General features: G+C 46.9%; 1 protein-coding gene across 3 annotated transcripts in view; it reads right to left on the reverse strand.

Annotated features, from left to right (window-relative positions):
* The window catches only part of NSD3 (nuclear receptor binding SET domain protein 3), a 1,711,795-nt gene that overhangs the window by 342,874 nt on the left and 1,349,846 nt on the right, over positions 1 to 19,075 (reverse strand). For 2 of the 3 annotated variants that reach the window (XM_078666314.1, XM_078666313.1), the window contains one exon: positions 7,568 to 7,837. In XM_078666314.1, coding sequence (XP_078522440.1) covers positions 7,568 to 7,837 — 270 coding nt within the window. Of the gene's footprint in view, positions 1 to 7,567; positions 7,838 to 19,075 lie in introns of those variants that run through there. The other variant, XM_078666315.1, reaches the window with a different exon arrangement.

Genomic DNA, 19,075 nt, shown 5'->3' on the forward strand with positions numbered 1-19,075 from the left:
GATACACTGACAGTAGCCAGCCCTGCGGCCGCCTTGGTTACTTGAGGCCCAAAGGAACACCAGAGGGAGCTGGAAGGGTGCCAAGGATGTGCAACATGGCTTCCTTAAAAGTCTCTATTTGTTACTGTGTTGCTGATTAATCAGGCAATTCGGTATTGATCAGTTTGAGCTGTGAAATGGGTTTCTCAGCCGGATACCGTGACCAATACAAAGAGGCACATTAATGTTCTAGCGGCTTCTCTGGACGAGAGTAGCATAACGAGTCACACTTCCACTTCTTGTTTTTTTTAATTTTTTTACTTTGACTTGCCCGATGACTTGGAATTTTGTGGGAATGGCGTTGAGAACTGGAACGGGACTTTGATCAGAATGGCCCTTACACACATTTCAGCAGTGTTTGGAAACGTAGAGCTTGCCTTTGAGGTCCCTAATCAAAGTGTGATTCAAATGGGAGAAGTCCCCACAGGACTTGGAGTCGTGCGAAGACCCAATGTGCCAAAGATACACCAGACATCTGCTTGTGACAGTCCTTACAAAGGTTTAAAACCTGTACTCTTTGGAAGAGACATGTTCTCTTGCAAACTGTAAGAAATGTTTTTATGAAACTTTGTCAACAGAACAAGAAAAAATAAGTTAAGGGAGTGAGCTCCAGAGAAGGAAAAGGCATATATGTGGCTCTGGCGTTGCCTCCAGGGCTGGACAAAGTTGATGCAAAACTGCACAATGCCATCTACTGGTGCACAGGAGCAATGCTAAGATGAATCTCCACATCTGTATCTGGGGGTATATCCAAGGTGACGATTCTGTGATTGGAAATATCAATCAGAACTTACTATGACTCCACCCCTGTCAAACCCCAGGCACTGCTACATATGGCAGCTGAATTATGAAGGGGTTATTCACCTTCCACTGGCTTAGATGCATGGCCTGCCAGATATCTTGCATTAATACTTTTTGCACCACCCACTCATGCCCCACCCATAGGGCAGCCCACGTGGGCCCACTGTGCATGGCCAGAAGCCTTACACGGAGGGGGTAGGCAGCAGGACCAACTCTGAGAGCAAACACTGCAACATACTGCCAGCTATTGGAATATAGCAATATAGTATAATTCTCTAGGGATGGACTGCAAAGAGAGGAGTCAAGACAGAGAAGCGAACACATTTGGAACCAATATGACCCTTTTCTAGAAGGAATTGACTAAAGCACTAACTTTTATATTAATTGGGAAAACATAGGAGTTTCTGCTTTCGATATGAGATGAGAATATCCTAAAACATGATACACGAGGTATGTTTAAATGCCTCATTTCTTGGTGAGGAGTACGTAATGGATTATCGAATACTATACATTATAAGATATATAATTTAAGTGATCTTTGAATGAAATATTCTATTGTTTTACAAAATCATCCTTCTAATAATATGTTTACTAATTACTATTTCAAACCCTATGAAAATACTGTGACAGCTGTTGCTCAGAATATATTAATTATGGGCAGCGCTAATTTATGGCAATTACAGGTTCAGCAACACTGAATATCTAACAATGCTATGGTTGATACGGGAGTGGTATTCGTTTTTTGGGCTTTTTTCTATTTTTTCTATACGTTAATGTTTTTTCTCTATAAACTGTTATGCATAATGATCTAGGATGTTTGTATTGTTGTGTCTTTACTCATTGTGAGAAAGGATTTAGTATGCATATCTGTAGATTAAGCATTGCCATTGGTCATGTTGTACTGCGATGTGTTGTTTTTCTATAATGTATTTGGTATTGTATTGTAGTTTTCAATGTGCCAGTCGTGTCCTAGTGCCTGATGTGAGATGATATATTTGTGTTTTTATATGTTGTTCACAGCCCTGATGAAGTTTAATAGAGATGCTTTGAATGGAACGTGTTGGCTGGATGTTATATGTACATTTATAGATTTCAAGTGAAGCAGAAATAAATAAAACACGCATTTGCAATGCAATAGGTCTCGCATTAGGCACGATTGAGCTATTGGTATTGTAAATGTCAAATTTTTCATTTATGTGTTGGTTTTAAAAATTGCGAAATTAATAGCTTTGTCATTTAAAATGGCACTAGTTATAACTTATGCAAATGTGACACTTATAGCATTTGTAATGCAGTGTGTTGTATTTTCGTGACTTACATGTATTGATATAACAAATAACATTGGCTTTTATTTTTTTTTAATAATTAACACTTAAATAACATTTATTGTAATTTAAAATGGCAATAGCTTAAACTTTTGTAAATAACTTATGAAGATTATGTTCAGTGTATTTTATTGTGACGAAAATCCTAGAACAGAAGTGAAATATTAACATATTTTTGTGACATTTGTATTAAAGCTTGAAACATTGAGAGAACATATTTGAACCAGTTGTTGTTGAATGGTTGCACAGATTGATGCTGTGGTGGCGCAGAGTGATGTTGTGGTGGTGACGAGCGATGCTGTGTCGTTCAGTGATGCTGTGGTGGTGAATTTGTGCCCGGTGGTGACGAGTGATGCTGTGGCGTTCAGTGATGCTGTGGTGGTGAATTTGTGCCCCGCTTGAGGGGCATATTATAATTGTAGTGTGAGTTCTGCAGATTTATGCTGTATTAGTAATGCCTAATGCACTGCTGGTGATCAAAGATGGTGTAGTGGTGGTGAATGATGCTGTGTTGATGCTGTTTAATGAATTGGTGTGCTGAGTGATGCTCTAGTGGTGTTGACTAATGCCGAAATGGTATAAATGATAATGTGTTAGTGCTCATTGACAATTGTGTGTACCTTGAGGAGAGATGGGAGAGTGGAGGGGATAGAAGGGAGAGTGAGGAAAGAGGGGAGAAAGGGAGGAGGGGAGAGAGAGGAGAAAGGGTAGAGGAGAGAAGGGAGTGTGGAGAGAGATGGGAGATGATAGAGGGGAGGGGAGAGTGAGGAGAGGGGGGGAGAGAGAGGAGAGAGAGAGGAGACAGGAGAGGAGAGGGGAGAGTAGTGAGAGGGGAGAGTGGTGGGAGGGAGGGGAGAGGGAGGGTAGAGTGGGGATAGAGGGGGAGGGGAAAGTGATGGGAGAGTGGGGAGAGGGGGGAATAGAGAGGGGAAGGGAGAGTGATGTTGGGAGGGGAGAGTGATGGTGAGAGGGGAGAGTGGTGAGAGTGCATACTGGTGAGGGGGGTGAGAGAGAAGAGAGTTGCTATAGGGGAGAGTGGTGAGGGGAGAGTGGTGAGGGGAGAGTGGTGAGGGGAGAGTGGTGAGAGGGGAGAGTGGTGAAAGGGTAGAGTGGTGAAAGGGCAGAGTGGTGAAAGGGCAGAGTGGTGAAAGGGCAGAGTGGTGAGAGGGCAGAGTGGTGAGAGGGCAGAGTGGTGAGAGGGCAGAGTGGTGAGAGGGCAGAGTGGTGAGAGGGCAGAGTGGTGAGAGGGCAGAGTGGTGAGAGGGCAGAGTGGTGAGAGGGCAGAGTGGTGAGAGGGCAGAGTGGTGAGAGGGCAGAGTGGTGAGAGGGCAGAGTGGTGAGAGGGCAGAGAGGTGAGAGGGCAGAGAGGTGAGAGGGCAGAGAGGTGAGAGGGCAGAGAGGTGAGAGGGCAGAGAGGTGAGAGGGCAGAGTGGTGGTGAGAGGGGAGAGTGGTGGTGAGAGGGGAGAGTGGTGGTGAGAGGGGAGAGTGGTGGTGAGAGGGGAGAGTGGTGGTGAGAGGGGAGAGTGGTGGTGAGAGGGGAGAGTGGCGGTGAGAGGGGAGAGTGGCGGTGAGAGGGGAGAGTGGCGGTGAGAGGGGAGAGTGGCGGTGAGAGGGGAGAGTGGCGGTGAGAGGGGAGAGTGGCGGTGAGAGGGGAGCGTGGCGGTGAGAGGGGAGAGTGGCGGTGAGAGGGGAGAGTGGCGGTGAGAGGGGAGAGTGGCGGTGAGAGGGGAGAGTGGCGGTGAGAGGGGAGAGTGGTGGTGAGAGGGGAGAGTGGTGGTGAGAGGGGAGAGTGGTGGGGAGAGGGAGAGTGGTGGTGAGAGGGAGAGTGGTGGTTAGAGGGGAGAGTGGTGGTGAGAGGGGAGAGTGGTGAGAGGGGAGAGTGGTGAGAGGGGAGAGTGGTGAGGGGGGAGAGTGGTGAGGGGGAGAGAGGGGAGAGAGGGGAGAGGAGAGTGAGGAGAGGGGTGAGTGAGGAGAGGGGAGAGTGAGGAGAGGGGAGATGGGCGAGAGAGGGGTGAGTGAGGAGAGAGAGAGAGGGATTGGAGAGAGGAAGAGTAGAGGTGAGAGTGGTGAGTGGTGAGAGGGTAGAGTGTTGAGTGGTGAGAGGGTATAGTGATGAGAGGGGGAGTCGTGAGAGTGTGGAGAGGGGAGCTGGGGGAGAGGGCTGGGTGAGGAGAGGGGTGAGTGAGGAGAGGGGAGAGAGGAGTGAGTGAGGAGAGAGTGGGATTTGAGAGAGGGAGGGGAGAGTGGTGAGAGGGGAGAGGCGAGGGGAGAAAGGGGAGAGAGTGAGGGGTGAGTGAGAAGAGAGGGAGGAGGGGAGGTTGAGAAGAGAGGGAGGAGGGGAGGTTGAGGAGAGAGGGAAGATGGGAGGGGGGAGAGTTATTTTTCACTTTTCAAAAAGCCTTTTAAAAAAATCTCTCAACCTTTTTTTATTTGCACCTTTCTAAAAACCAGGACAGGCGTAAGTATTTCCTTTGTTTTGGTTCCCTGGGCAGAAGTAGAAAATGCAGCAGCCGCCATAAGTTGGCAGGGTATGCTTAGACGTGAGTCCCTTGCTCACTTTTCCACTGGAATCAAGCAAGCCTGGCTGAAGACGGCTGTAATGCCAGAAACCGGTCCTAGGAAGCTTGTTTCCGGTCCAGGAAGGCATGGCTTGGCAGTTCGGGCTGGACTGTTCTCATGAGGCACAGGGTCAGACTGATTTGCATATGGCCATGTCTGAACTGGGGTGGCAGAGTGGGCTAAAGAATGGTGATGGAATAAACCCAGATCTGTTGACTGGGTGTGAGTTTTTGATTGGTTCAGATGCTCCGTCCATCACCACCCCCTTTTGTACAGCTCTGTTCGCAATAAGTTGGCAGGGTATGCTTAGACGTGAGTCCCTTGCTCACTTTGCCACTGGATTCAAGCAAGCCTGGCTGAAGACGGCTGTAATGCCAGAAACCGGTCCTAGGAAGCTTGTTTCCGGTCCAGGGAAGGCATGGCTTGGCAGTTCGGGCTGGACTGTTTCCATGAGGCACAGGGTCAGACTGATTTGCATATGGCCATGTCTGAACTGGGGTGGCAGAGTGGGCTAAAGAATGGTGATGGATTAAACCCAGATCTGTTGACTGGGTGCGAGTGTTTGATTGGTTAAGATGCTCTGTCCATCACCACCCCCCTTTTGTACCACTTTGTTCAAAATCGGTAGGCCTGGTCACCCTACCATCTTATCGACTTCAGCAGCATGAAATACTGAAGGGCACAATACATCAACTGTGAAACTTTTGAAGATTAGCAGAATAACGACAGTAGTAAATCAAGTAGTGCGTAGAAAGACAGCACTACACAGCAAAGGATAACCGAGCAGGCAGGGAAAACTGCCATTGAAACGCAAATCAAACTTCAAAAGTTGTTTGCAAATGACATTGTTTCCTCAATAAAATATGCAAACTATCCGTGTTTTGCAAAGCCTTTAAAACACTTCCTACATTTTGTAATCGCCCCTTTAAAAAAACATGTACTGGAGCAAATATACCATTGAATTAGGTCGGTCAGAAGGTGAAAAACCAGCCCGTACAGGAAAAAATCTGTAGGTCTTGTCACTATACTATTATCGACCTCAGCAACATGAAATGCCAGCAGTGCACGTTTCGTATTTGAGCTTGATTGTGGTTCCCTGGATTAAAGGTAAGTGAACTATTGTTTTTACGAGTGCTTTTGCGGCAAAGTATTATTTTTAACAAGCAATGGGTCAGGCTCGACCTAATTAATAAGAAGCGTGGTAAAAGGAAAGAGCAACGGGGTACGTTTTGTTTTATTTTGCTGTTTTCTGTAAAGCGCAAAGTAGACCCGAGTGGGATAGAGAGCGCTGTTTAACAATGTAGACCAGCACAAAAACTAACAATACAGATGTGGGAGTGTGAAAGGGGGGGTGCACACAAGTACACATACCCGCCGGGTATGGTGGCTTTGTGGACTAAGGCGTCCACTGCAGGGGCCTGTGTTCGATTTCATGGTGAGAGGTTCAAATCCCAGAGGGACCACTCTGCCTTTCATCCATCTGCGGTAGATAAAAATTAGTATGACCAAGTTGTGTACCAATAAACATCTGTTATTCAGCGCCAACATACCCCTAGCTGAAAGTACTTTTTACGAATACACAAGATATGTTAAATAGGTTCTACATGTTGTAACATTAGGATGTCAGGATATCACTGCATATGATGCTGGAAGCATAAGGTTCGGATGAGTAGTACAAATATATTTATGGTACAGTAAAATGGCGTCAGCGCATTCGTAAAAGAGATGAGACATATTACAATAGAGTGGTAAGAGTAAGCGGACAAGAGTATTAATACAATCGAACCGTTTGGGGTCACAGTATGGTAGTGCAGTCAAACAGATAACATACATTTTTCGTATTAGTAGGGGAGAAGCTTATAGGCCTGAATATGTTTTATACGGAGTAAAATGCAAGTCATTTGTGCAGAAGAATTATCACCAGCATCACCATGGAATGTAAAAGGTTTTTCATCAAAACACTGGGATGAAGAGAAACGGGTATGTGGTGGAGAAAAAATGGTTTATCAGCAAAACTATAGTATTCAAAAGGATGACAATGACTTTGGATGCATTTTGGTTTATGTAAGAGATTTTTTTAGCAGTTTCTTGGAAACAGTGTTTTTATACCAGAAGCATGTTAGATGGGGGTCAGGCTCGACCTATTAATAAGAAGCATGGGCCAGAAGGGAGGAGGAATGCCAAGGAGCCAAGGACCCAGAAGGGGGAGGAGGGAAATGCGAGCAGACTTCAAAGGGATGGCTGAAAGGGAGGGGAGAATGCACGGAGCGCATTCCAATGAAGTCTGGTGCGAGGCGTGGGGGGCAGGGGAGGGGGAGCAGGCATATGGGGTTTGAGTGAGGCCAAGCGCGCGCCTGGGGAAGCCACGCTCCAGTACACAACATGCATTGTGAGAAATCTGCTTGTTCAACAGAATTTGGTCACATGTAATAGGTTCAGAGCAATAAATTGCTCGACCTAAAGGACTGTTGACAAATATTGTTTGGAAATTATTTGGATGAGAAACCTTTCCCTAGTGCACCTTTCCAATTGGATTATTATGGAGAAGAGAGCATGTTCATAAGACAATTTTGTGTAGCTGTATACTGGTCGTGTGACCATGCATTGCCCCTGTAGTGTCATGACACAGATATTCACTATCGTATTGGGTTCTTATATAAAAATAACATAGGACTATTTACACCAGGAGGTGGTGAAAACTCATATCATTGAGGTGGGTTTCCACAGAATTTCAAAGTACCAAAAGGATAATTTCCAGATGTGCAATGTTAGGGGGAAACAGGTGGCGCCGGGTTTTTTCTGAATATGCAGATTTTTTTTTGTTTTTTTTAAGCAGTCATACCTTCTTGATATTTTTGGTTGTCCTGAGACCCCAGCCTCGTTGGTCAGTTTTGATGATCTCCGTTTCTGAATACAGTCGTTTTGTGAAATTCTGGTTTTGACAGCGTTCTCCTGCCTGGCACACCTGAGGGTGGCATTCATACTGCAGTATTCTATTCAGACATTCAGAGTCCAGGCCACAAGGATTTTCATCAGTGGGTTTACAGCTGCACCTTGGGATCTCCGATAGGTCAGCCACTTGGATCTGTACTTTACCGACAACTTTGTTACACTGTAAAGCAAAAGGAAATCATACGGATTGTGAATAGTCTTTCGGTGACTAGACAGAAAATTTAAAATGAAAAACAGGAGATCACTGGAAAATAAACCAAATTAGTAAAGGATACTGACTGCATACATGCTTCCCATCAAAGTATGGAAAATATTCATTGTATTAATTGTATGCCTCCAGTTTATATACTTAGCTCCTTATTTTGAGTTTCTCAAAATTATCCATACGGTTAGTAACAGCAGTTAATGGCACAATTAGGATTCCAAGATGTATTTCTATTCTGCATGTGGTATTATGGCAGTACAGTAAACAGTAGACCCCAATAGAAAAAAATATTTACGAACACACAAAATTAAATGTTATCAGGCATTAATACAATCATACTCCATGTATTTGAGATCAATAATATTTAATCTTATCGATCAGCATGAAATAATCACGATCCAGTAATTAATCCGGTAAACAGTGCATCACAGATGTGCCCCACTCGGAGGGGGAGGGCAAGAAGTTGTGTGCACTTAGTGAGGGTTGGGAAAGTGAAAGGAAAGGTAGTGACAATATATCCATCACAACATGGTTTGGAAAATGAAAATGGCTTCATTCAGCCTTTTAGTTAAATAATAACACAATACATCCATCGTTTGAAACAATGACACAGTGAAAAAGCACTGCTGGCCAAACTGGCACAGGACGGTAACACAGTCGACATTTCGACCCCAATTAATAGTAGGTTGCTTATTTCCTTACAACGGGGTCTTTCTCAGGACTGGAAGTGGGGCACCATGAGCCACCCTGATCTGGATGGTGAAGATGTATTATATGGGCCTGTAGGCTCCAAACGAAGAGAGCGGATTATAGGCACTTTCAATAAATGAAATATGGATGTTTCCCTTTTAATGACACCTCTTATGTCAAGAATTAAAATGGTCGTGCCCAAACGAATTCAAAGGTTCCAAAATAACTCAAAGGCAGGACCAAAGTTGCACCTTTCTGAAGCCCCTCGGGTGCTTCTAATCTCTTAGCAGTCTGTGTGCGTCCATCTCTGTTGAAGGAAAAACCTTATTTTTAACGCATTATGGCAGCATAAGGTTTTCCAAGGAGATATTTGCAAGGTACTCCTTGGAAAATATGGAACATATAAATTTCCACAGCAAGTGGTATCAGAGTGCTCAATCATGGTGTTGTGCTTCTGTATTCCTATGACCCTCATGATGGGGGCCCAACTCTTTGTTTACCATTAGGAAAAGAACATAAGGAAGTAAAATCCCTTCCTCTTTGCCCCTTGTGCTCCTGCAAATTAACAGTCTCTTACAATTGGCCTGCAGTATTTGCCACGTGCACAAAAAAAACAGGAACTTGGTCAAGCACAGAACGTAGGAAAAAGTGAGTTAAGGGTGTGCAGCACATACAGACAAGCCCTACTTCAAAAACCTGCAAAGAGGATTTTTTTCCTACATGCAACATCCTTCAGTTCCGTTTCGGGGCAGAGAACTGGGGAAAAGAGCAAGCGGATGAAAGGAGAACTAACACAGTACTGAGCCTGAATTCGAGAAGAAAATCTGTCTGGCCCCAAGTCAAAGAGAGTAGGATTTCAAGAAGGGCATCTCTAAACAAATCTTAGCAGCGTTGGAAGTGGACAGCGTCAAGGACCTGTAGAATCATTTGAACCGCTTGACACCCTGGCTTTGAGGAAGACACCCACCCTGATTGCATTACTCCGATCACAGCAAGGCACAGTATAACTGCTAACAACATTTACAAAAGGGCCCATGTTTGATGAATTTACAACAGTAAAATTCTGAGGTTGGGTCATCTTATGATTTTAAAGGGTCAAACTTGTTTATGTACATATCGTCATAGAATCACAACATCTACCCCCCCTGACTTGTGCCACTCTCTTCAATATAGAAGAATGAGGTCAAGGGAAGTTACACCACTTCCTTTTATTGACTTATTTAACGTACATATCTTAACACAAAAAGGTCCTCACAGGACGGGGTATGTTGATTTATACTGGTTTACCCATCACATGATCCAAAGGAGTTCACTTGCATTCTCAAAGAAAGAGAAATTCTGAACACTTTTACGACTCACTAGTGTTGAGAGATTATCAAGATGAGTTAAACTAGAACGAGGGGATGCAGCAATACACAAAAAAAATTACATTAAAAAATAACAAATAGGAAATATCAACAGGTTAAGTTCCAGTATGCAGGAGAGCCCATTGACTCTATTGCATAGCCATCACTATGTAAAACCCATTTTAAGTTGTGTTTTGCTCGACCATTATTGCATTTAAAAATACCTCTGATGGCCCCTGCTTCATTGTCAGTCATAGGAAGTATTCTTACGATGGAGCCAATAGGGCTCAGTCGACTGAATATTTAATGTCCTCACGCCTCTAAATGAGGTGGGTGGACTAAGTGTTTGGCAGGTAGAGTAATCTGTCACATTTGCAAGCAGTATGTATCAATTTAATAGGCTATAAAAGGAATGCAATGTTCAGCTTATAGCCTCTCTATGTCCTTTAATAAACAAAAAGGACCACAGAAGAATAATTACTAATCATGTAAGAGCACCCTTCAAACACTCCCAACAGGGACATCTTCCCTCATATTTTCCAAGCACTAGTGGGATAATCATCACTGGCCAAGAAGGAGAGCCTCTAAGGGGAGAAGAGTGTGTCACGTATGAATTTATGAAAGTTGCCAATACTGGAGAATGGGAGTTAGAGGTAAGTAACCAGTTCTTTCTCCAGTATTGGGGTAATCTTGCATAAATTCACATGCTTGAATCAGAATACATTGTATGGTAACAGGCGCACCTTATTGGAAAAGATGACTAAGTACCGCTTGAACCACGGCTGTATCAGTGCTCTGCATCAAAACCATACAATAGTATTAGGTGAAAGTGTGCATGCTCTTCCAGGTTGCAGCACAGCATATTCTTTTGATGGGAACACCAGCAAATAAAGCAGACATTGTAGAAACCACTATCGTAGAGTGTGCTTTAGTTTTTTGTCTTAAAGGCCAGCCTGCCTTAGAATGACATGACTGTTGAAAGGCATCTTGCTATGATGGGCTTGGACACTGATTTACCTTTGTTATTGTTGTCATAGGCCACAAAAAGTTGATCAGTCGTACAAATATGCTTTGTGCGATGTAAGTAAAACTTTAAACATCTCTTGCCATAAAGAATATGAAGACTGGTTTCCACTGGTGTTTGAGGATTGGGAAAAAGTCTTTAGCATAACTGGTTGATTGAGATGAAAATCAGAGGTAACCTTTGGTATGAACTTGGGATTAGTACGAATAATTAACATGGTGTTTTTGAATTCTTGGAGTTTACTTACTCTTCTAGCTGAAGTAAGGGCTAGTAGCAACACCACTTTCCAAGTAAGGAACTTCAGTTCAGCTCTATGAATAGGCACATCCATCAGTTGGTAAAGAACGATGTTAAGCTGTCATGCAGATGGCGGTGACTTTATTGGAGGATATGCTCTGAAGATTCCTTTAAGGAACTGGATGATTAATATGTGATACTACATGGCAAGCCCGTCTACGCCAGTCCACGCCAGGACCGCGCCCAGCGCCAGACCCCCTGGCCCCCGCAGATGCCAGCCCACCCGCCAGACCTACAACGCAGCCACCCTCAACGCACTCAACAACGGCTGGATCCCCGGCTGCCACTGAGCCACCCCAGGACGCACCCACGGACCCTTCACCTGCCAATCCTGCAAGTTCTCCTGCATCCGGACCTGCACCGCACCCGCCAAGCCGAGCACCAGCAACAACCACCTGTAGTGCATCCTGCTCAACACCCGCTCTGTCGAACTCTGGAACCTCCTCGACTCCACATCTCCAGACGTCGCCTTCCTCACGGAAACCTGGATGAACGCCTCCTCAGCGCCAGACATCGCCATCGCCATCCCGGACGGATACAAGATCACCCGGAGGGACCGCGTCAACCAGACAGGAGGAGGCATCGCCATCGTCCACAAGAACACCATCCGCATCACGACCAACACCGACGACACCCTCACAACCGCCGAACACCTGCACTTCCGGATACACACCGACCCCAAGACCACCCTCATCTACAGACCGCCGGGACCACGCACACAATTCAGCGAAGACATCGCCGACTTCATCAGCCCGCACGCCCTCCCCTCAGCTGACTACATCCTCCTAGGGGACCTCAACTTCCACCTGGAAAACAACAACGATCGCAACACCACCACCCTGCTGGACAACCTCGCCAACCTCGGACTCAAGCAACTGGTGACCACCCCCACCCACTACGCCGGCCACACGCTTGACCCAGTCTTCTCCTCCAGCAAGGACATCTCCTTCAGCCACGCCACCGGACTCCACTGGACAGACCACAGCTGCGTCCACTTCAGCTTCAGAAGGACCACGCTCCACCACCACCCGCAACAGGTTCCCCGCAGAAGCTGGAACAAGATCACCATCGACCAGCTCGCCACATCCCTGAGCCAGAACCCTCCCGCCAGCTCAACGAACCCCAACCAAGCCGCCAACAACCTCACAAGATGGATCAGCAACTGCGCAGACGACCTCGCTCCACTGAAGAGCCCCCCCATCAGACCCGGCAACAAGAAAGCATCCTGGTTCACCGACGAACTCAAGAGCTCTAAGAAGAACTGCAGAGTCCTCGAGAAAGCCTGGCGCAGAGACCCGACAACAGACAGCATGACCACCCTCAAACACGCCACCCGAAAACACCACCAGCTGATCCACACCACCAAGAAAACCGCATTCAAGGAACAACTAGACAACAACGCCCACAACAGCAAGGAACTCTTCAACATCGTCAAAGAGCTCTTGAACACTAGCGCTGGAAACAACGACATCACCCCATCACAAGACCTCTGCGACTCGCTCGCCTCGTTCTTTCACGGCAAGATCGCAGATATACACAACAGTTTCAGCACACAGCCGACGCACCCAACGACCGCACCAACGCCCCTCACCACTACCCTCTGCGCCTGGACTCCGGTCAACACCGAAGACACCATCCGCACGATGAACGCCATCCACTCCGAATCACCAACCGACCCCTGCCCTCACCACGTCTTCAACAAGGCCGACTCCATCATCGCACCCCATCTCCGGGACATCATCAACGTCTCCTTCGACACCGCCACCTTCCCAGAGAGCTTTAAGCACGCCGAACTCAGTGCCCTTCTGAAGAAACCATCAGCGGACCCCACCGACCTCAAAAACTATCGCCTCATCTCGCTCCTTCCTTGCCCGTCAACAGACAGCTGGCCGCCTTCCTCGAGACGAATGGATCCCTCGACCACTCACAGTCCGGTTTCAGAGCCAACCACAGCACCGAGACCGCCCTCATCGCAGCCACCGACGACATCCGAGCCCTGCTCGACAACGGGGAAACAGCAGCACTCATCCTCCTGGACCTCTCCGCAGCGTTTGACACGGTCTGCCACCACACCCTAGTGCAGCGCCTCAGCAACATCGGAATCCAGGAGAAGGCACTGGAGGTGATCAATTCCTTCCTCGCCGGAAGAACCCAGAGAGTCCGCCTCCCCCCGTTCAGATCAGAGGCCACCGAAGTCATCTGCGGCGTACCACAAGGATCATCGCTCAGCCCCACGCTGTTCAACATCTACATGAGCCCCCTTGCGGCCATCGCACGCCAACACAACCTCAACATCATCTCCTACGCCGACGACACCCAGCTGATCCTCTCCCTCATCAACGACCCCGCAACCGCCAGAACCAACCTACACGAAGGGATGAAAGACGTAGCCGAGTGGATGATGAACAGCCGCCTGAAACTGAACTCGGATAAGACGGAAGTCCTCATCCTGGGATCATCACCCTCCGCCTGGGACGACTCCTGGTGGCCCCCTGCCCTGGGCAGCGCACCCAAACCAACGGACCACGCACGCAACCTAGGCTTCATCCTGGACTCCTCCCTCTCGATGACCAGACAAGTCAACGCCGTCTCCTCGTCATGCTTCAACATCCTACGCATGCTACGGAAGATCTTCCGGTGGATCCCCACCGAAACCAGGAAGACGGTCACCCAGGCGCTCGTCACCAGCCGACTGGACTACGGTAACTCCCTCTACGCCGGAACCACAGCCAAACTTCAGAGAAGACTCCAGCACATTCAGAACGCCTCAGCACGACTCATCCTGGACATCCCCCGACACAGCCACATCTCCGGACACCTGAGAGACCTGCACTGGCTCCCCATCAGCAAGAGAATCACGTTCCGACTCCTCACCCACGCACACAAAGCTCTCCACAACCAAGGCCCCAGATACCTCAACGACCGCCTGACCTTCTACACTCCCACCCGCCAGCTACGATCGACCAGCAACGCCCTCGCCGCTATTCCCCGTATCCGAAGAGCCACAACGGGAGGAAGATCCTTCTCCTACCTGGCGGCCAAGACATGGAACTCCCTCCCCACCCACCTCCGCCTGACCCAAGACCATCTCTCCTTCAGGAAGCAACTCAAGACCTGGCTGTTCGAGCAGTAGCAGCCCCCCCCCCCCCCAAGCGCCTTGAGACCCTCCGGGTGAGTAGCGCGCTATACAAATGCTTTGTTTGATTGATTGATTGATTGAAGGAGGTCCCACAGTTTGCCTGTACCTGGAAATAGCAGCCAGATGCACTTTAACAGAGGAATGAACTAGACTGGATGTGGCTAGAGATAGCCAATATGGCAACACTTGTTCGAGAGGCAATGTGATAGATTGTACATTAGATCACTTGCACCAGAGACAAAATAGTTTCCATTCGAAGCAATATATTTTTGTTGGTAGAATCAACTCTGGTCTTTGCAATAATACTCCTACTGTCCTCTGGAACGACTAGGTGCTGAAGCTCATGGTACTCAGGAGTCAGGGTGATAAATGCAGAGAAATCGGGTCTGGATGAAGGACCTGCTGGTTGCTCATTGACAACATGTCAACTAGGGGCTTGAGTTGAATGTGGTTGTCCTACAACAGCATGAGTAGTTCCGTAAACCAGTGCTGTCTGGGCCATCATGGTTCCCTTTTCATTTTTCTGAGAAACCTGGGAATAAGTGGGATCTGGGAAAAGCGCAAGCATAAATTCTGGACCACTGCATCGAAAGGGCATTACCCCGAGGACCCCTTTGGAGGGTACCTGCTGCCAGAAAACCAGCATTTTTTGTTCTTTTGGGATGTGAAAAGATTCAGTTTGCGCTTGCCCATTGTTGAAATATGGCATCCAGGACCAGTTGGTTCAGTTCCCATTCATGACATCTTTGGGTCGAAACTGCTCAAGGTGTTTTGCTAGAGTTGTGCACTTCTGGGAGATGTTCTGCCCTTATGGTCACTTGATGACGTAGTGCCCAGTGCAAGAGAGTTTGAGCTCCTTGAGATAGAATCTTGTACCTTGTACCACTTTGTATTTTTGAGGTAATGTATACTTGTTGTGTTGTCTGTTATTAACACGGAGGACCCCTGAATCCTCAGCAAGAAAGCTTGAAGAGCCAACAAGATTGCTCTGAGGTCAAGTAAGTTAATATGCATTTTGGACTGCTCTGGAGTCCACTTTCCCTGCATTTGTGAGCTCCCCACCATTCTAGAGAAGCATCTGTATTAATGACTTATTCGAAATGAGGGTGGGATGAAACGGCAATCCTGCAGAGAGATTGCTGGAGTTTGTCCACCAGTGGAGAGCTGATTTCATCACAGGTGTGATCTGGATGATGATGTTGAATTCTTCTTCCACCTGGAGTCACTGTGCGTCCAGTTCTTCTTGGAAGGTGTGCATTCTGAGACGAGCAGTACGCGCTAGGAGAATGGCTGAAGACGTCATGGCAAGTAGAGATTTGATCAGGTGAACTGTAAATGTATGTATGTATGTAAATGTATAGGCATTTATATAGCGCACTACTTACCCGTAGGGTCCCAAGGCGCTTCGACCGCTGCGAAACCCTTCCTGGCTTCCCTGAGAGATGGTCCCGTAATGGGTATCTCCAGGGTGAGACCAGGCATCCCCGGCGGTCTGGTGGGGCCGTTAGTGAAGATGAGGCAAGCTAATGCCCAGAGTTGCCGAGTGTGAACGCTGATCAGAGTGGGCACCGAGGCGAGAGAATTATCGAGTTCGCTGACCCTGGTCCAGAAACCTGCCGCGCCGGGAATCGAACCCTGGTCCCGGGCCGTCCTCTGCTCTCGGGTCTGCCGCCTCTAACCAGTGAGCCACACTACTTCACTTAGAACTGAGGCAGAATTTCTTTTTGAACAAGGGCGGACCGGAACAGAGAGTTTCTTTTTCCGGTCTACAAACAAGAATGCCTTGTTGATCAAAGTTTTTAGAGTTGCTCCCATAAAGGTTATTCTAGTCAAAGCCGAAAGAAGAACGTGAGCTCCAGGGTTTGAACGAGGTGAAGGCAAGTGGAAATATCCCACAATGTCTGCTCTGCTGAATGGATGGAGCATTTATCAGTCAGTCGTTGAGACAGAGGAAAACTTGAAGGCCGTTTTGCCCAGGTGGGCAGCCACTGGGGCAAGACATTTTGTAAATATCTCGGGGTGGGGGGGGGGGTGCTAGGGGAGGAGGGAGGAGAACGGAGACAAAAGGGGAGCACTTTGAACTGGTAATGAGTATCGACCACTGTAAATCTGAGTGATTTGCAATGCCTGGGATGATGGTAACATGGGATTAGGCTTCTTTGAGATCAAGGCCAGTTAGAAAATCTCTGTGGTTGAAAAGGTGGAGAATTTCCTGGAGGGAAATCATATGGAAAGATTGCTTCTTTAGGTACTTGTTGAGTTTCTTGGGATCAAGAATGGGGCGCCTCTCCCCTGATTTCTTACTCACTAGGAAAAAAACAGGAGTAAAACCCTGTTCCTTTTTGAGAGCGTGGAACCTGTTCTATGGCCCCTTTTGACAATATGGCTAAAGCCTCCTTGCAACGAAGATAAATTAGAGGTATTTTGTAGGAGGAGTTTGAGGTGGAACCTGAGTGAACTACAGGATATAGCCATGCGCAATCAGATTTAAAGACACACTTGTCCATAGTGATTTTGCTTAGGTGATACAGGTATTTGAATATAATCTGGCACCCACAGAAACATAACTAGGGGGTGTAACCCTCACCTTGAGATTGTCACTGCTTCTTAGAAGTATCCCTGGCAGAAACAGCCTATCTCATCATTGGATGCTGCTTAGAATAGGCCACTGACGACGGTGCCCAATAGGGTTGATGCTGTTGAGAAGTCGTTCAAAAGGACAGCTGGTAGGATTGTGGTTGATATCTTTGGTATCCTCCACTATATGGTCTTACAGAACTGGAGCGTTTCAAAGCATCAATCCATTTCAGTGTCAGCCTTTATGGCCGACACAGCGTCATATTTGTGGTTTCTGAATAAAGAGTTGCTGAACGGCATATCAAGAATCTTAGTTTGAACTTCTGGCTGGAATGATGTGGCCTTGAGGCAACCCTGGCAATGAAGGATAGTAGATCCCGCCAACAGCAGGAAGCCTATAGGTACAATATCCATTGCACAGTCCATTTGAGATGCTGCCTTTCTACGTTCCCGCAAGATGCTTGTAGCTTCAGCTTTTTTGTCTTTCGGCAAGAGATCCAGATATTTGGCGATGTCCAACCATATCTGGCGATCATATCGCCCCAGAATGGCCAAAGAGTTTGCGGCATGGACAGATGTCCCTGACATCACTGTGTAAGGACCGAATCAGGTTCTGGATGTTTGAATAAACAGGCAGCTGAGTTCGCTGGTGCTTTATATTTTTTTATCTATCTTGGGAGAACGGCAGTAACGGTTGACAGAGTTTTCATTATTTTTACTTGCCTTACACCCAGATATAATCCAAAATCGGGATTGCTCTAACTTTTTCTGGATTGCTCCTTGAAATCATACAAGAAACAGTCTGACTGTTTAACAGCAATGGGGAGGTGGAAACGCTTGGCCATTCTCTCCATTAGCATGTAAAAAAAAAACAATATTTTACGGTATAGAATTCATTGGTTGTGGAGCTGGAGGGTAGGTGGAGGATTAAGGTAACCCATTCATTGGTAATGGTTCAATTATCTGTTATTTCGCCTATTTCTCTAGCCACATCATAGTCATCATCATCATAGACGGATCTTCTTGAGGAGGCAAAGCAGGTGGCGGTGGAGGAGGAGCATAAGGACAGTATTGCTTCATGCAGTGGAGGCTCAGAAAAACAAGCTCATAATAATCCTCTTCCTCGCGATATTTGACATGCAACTCTGAGGGGCTGATCACTGCACCAAACATTCCGTGACCGTCATCCTCTGATTCTTGAAGTTCCGATAAGGGGCTGGGTGGAAGTGGGGTCGCTACCCAAGATCTGTATCCAGGGCAAATGCTTTCTGGAAATGGCAACATTCTCATCAACGAGGTCGTCAACTGTGTGAGCAAAAGCAACATTGGTGGTTTCTTCTGATTGAACTTCTCTGAAAAGGAGGAGGACTTTTCCGATGGTTGGGTCGTTGACGAGGTAATTTTCAACTGTGGTACTGACGCCGATGCGGTAGTCGACGGAGTAAGTTTAGCCTTCGTCATCGTGACGGTCCTCATCCACATGGTGGACTTGCAGACGGAGCAGTCTTTGTCGACACGGATACTATCGCTGACGGGATGGATGTCAACGATTAAAGAGTTGACGGACTGCCAGTATTGTATTAAGCCCTGTTTTGCAAAAAGAGGAATTTGGTAGTAAATATTAAGAAAACAAAATATATGGTCTTCCATGCTGACTCCACAAATTGCCCGCACCCAAGAATGGATGATAGACCTTTGGAAAGGGTGCCTATTTTTGATTATTTGGGTCTCACAATAAATGACAAAATGGGGTGTGGACCTCAAATCAGTAAGGCTAATCTAAAGCTAATTCCAGGCCGTTGGGGAGATTCTAAATGTTTATAAGAGATGTGCCCTAAAGGTTATAAGCCCGCCTGTAGAAATTTACAAGGTTCAAGCAAGGGGGGCAACTATGTATGGGGCCGAACTGTGGGGACATAGCTTAGCTAATGTCCTCACTGTAACAGAAAACAATTTTATAAGACAAATTGTGTGCTTGCCTAAAAGTACCCGCTTAATACCATTAAGGATGGACCTGGGTATCCTTCCCATTGCGGACCTAATTGCTTCACGCCCACTGCTTTATTGGCGACGGCTGTGAAGTACGCCAGAGTTAGGACATTATAGGGAGGAATTAAAGG

The sequence above is a fragment of the Lissotriton helveticus genome, chromosome 11, assembly GCF_964261635.1.
Source record: "Lissotriton helveticus chromosome 11, aLisHel1.1, whole genome shotgun sequence".
Taxonomy (NCBI): Eukaryota; Metazoa; Chordata; class Amphibia; order Caudata; family Salamandridae; genus Lissotriton; species Lissotriton helveticus.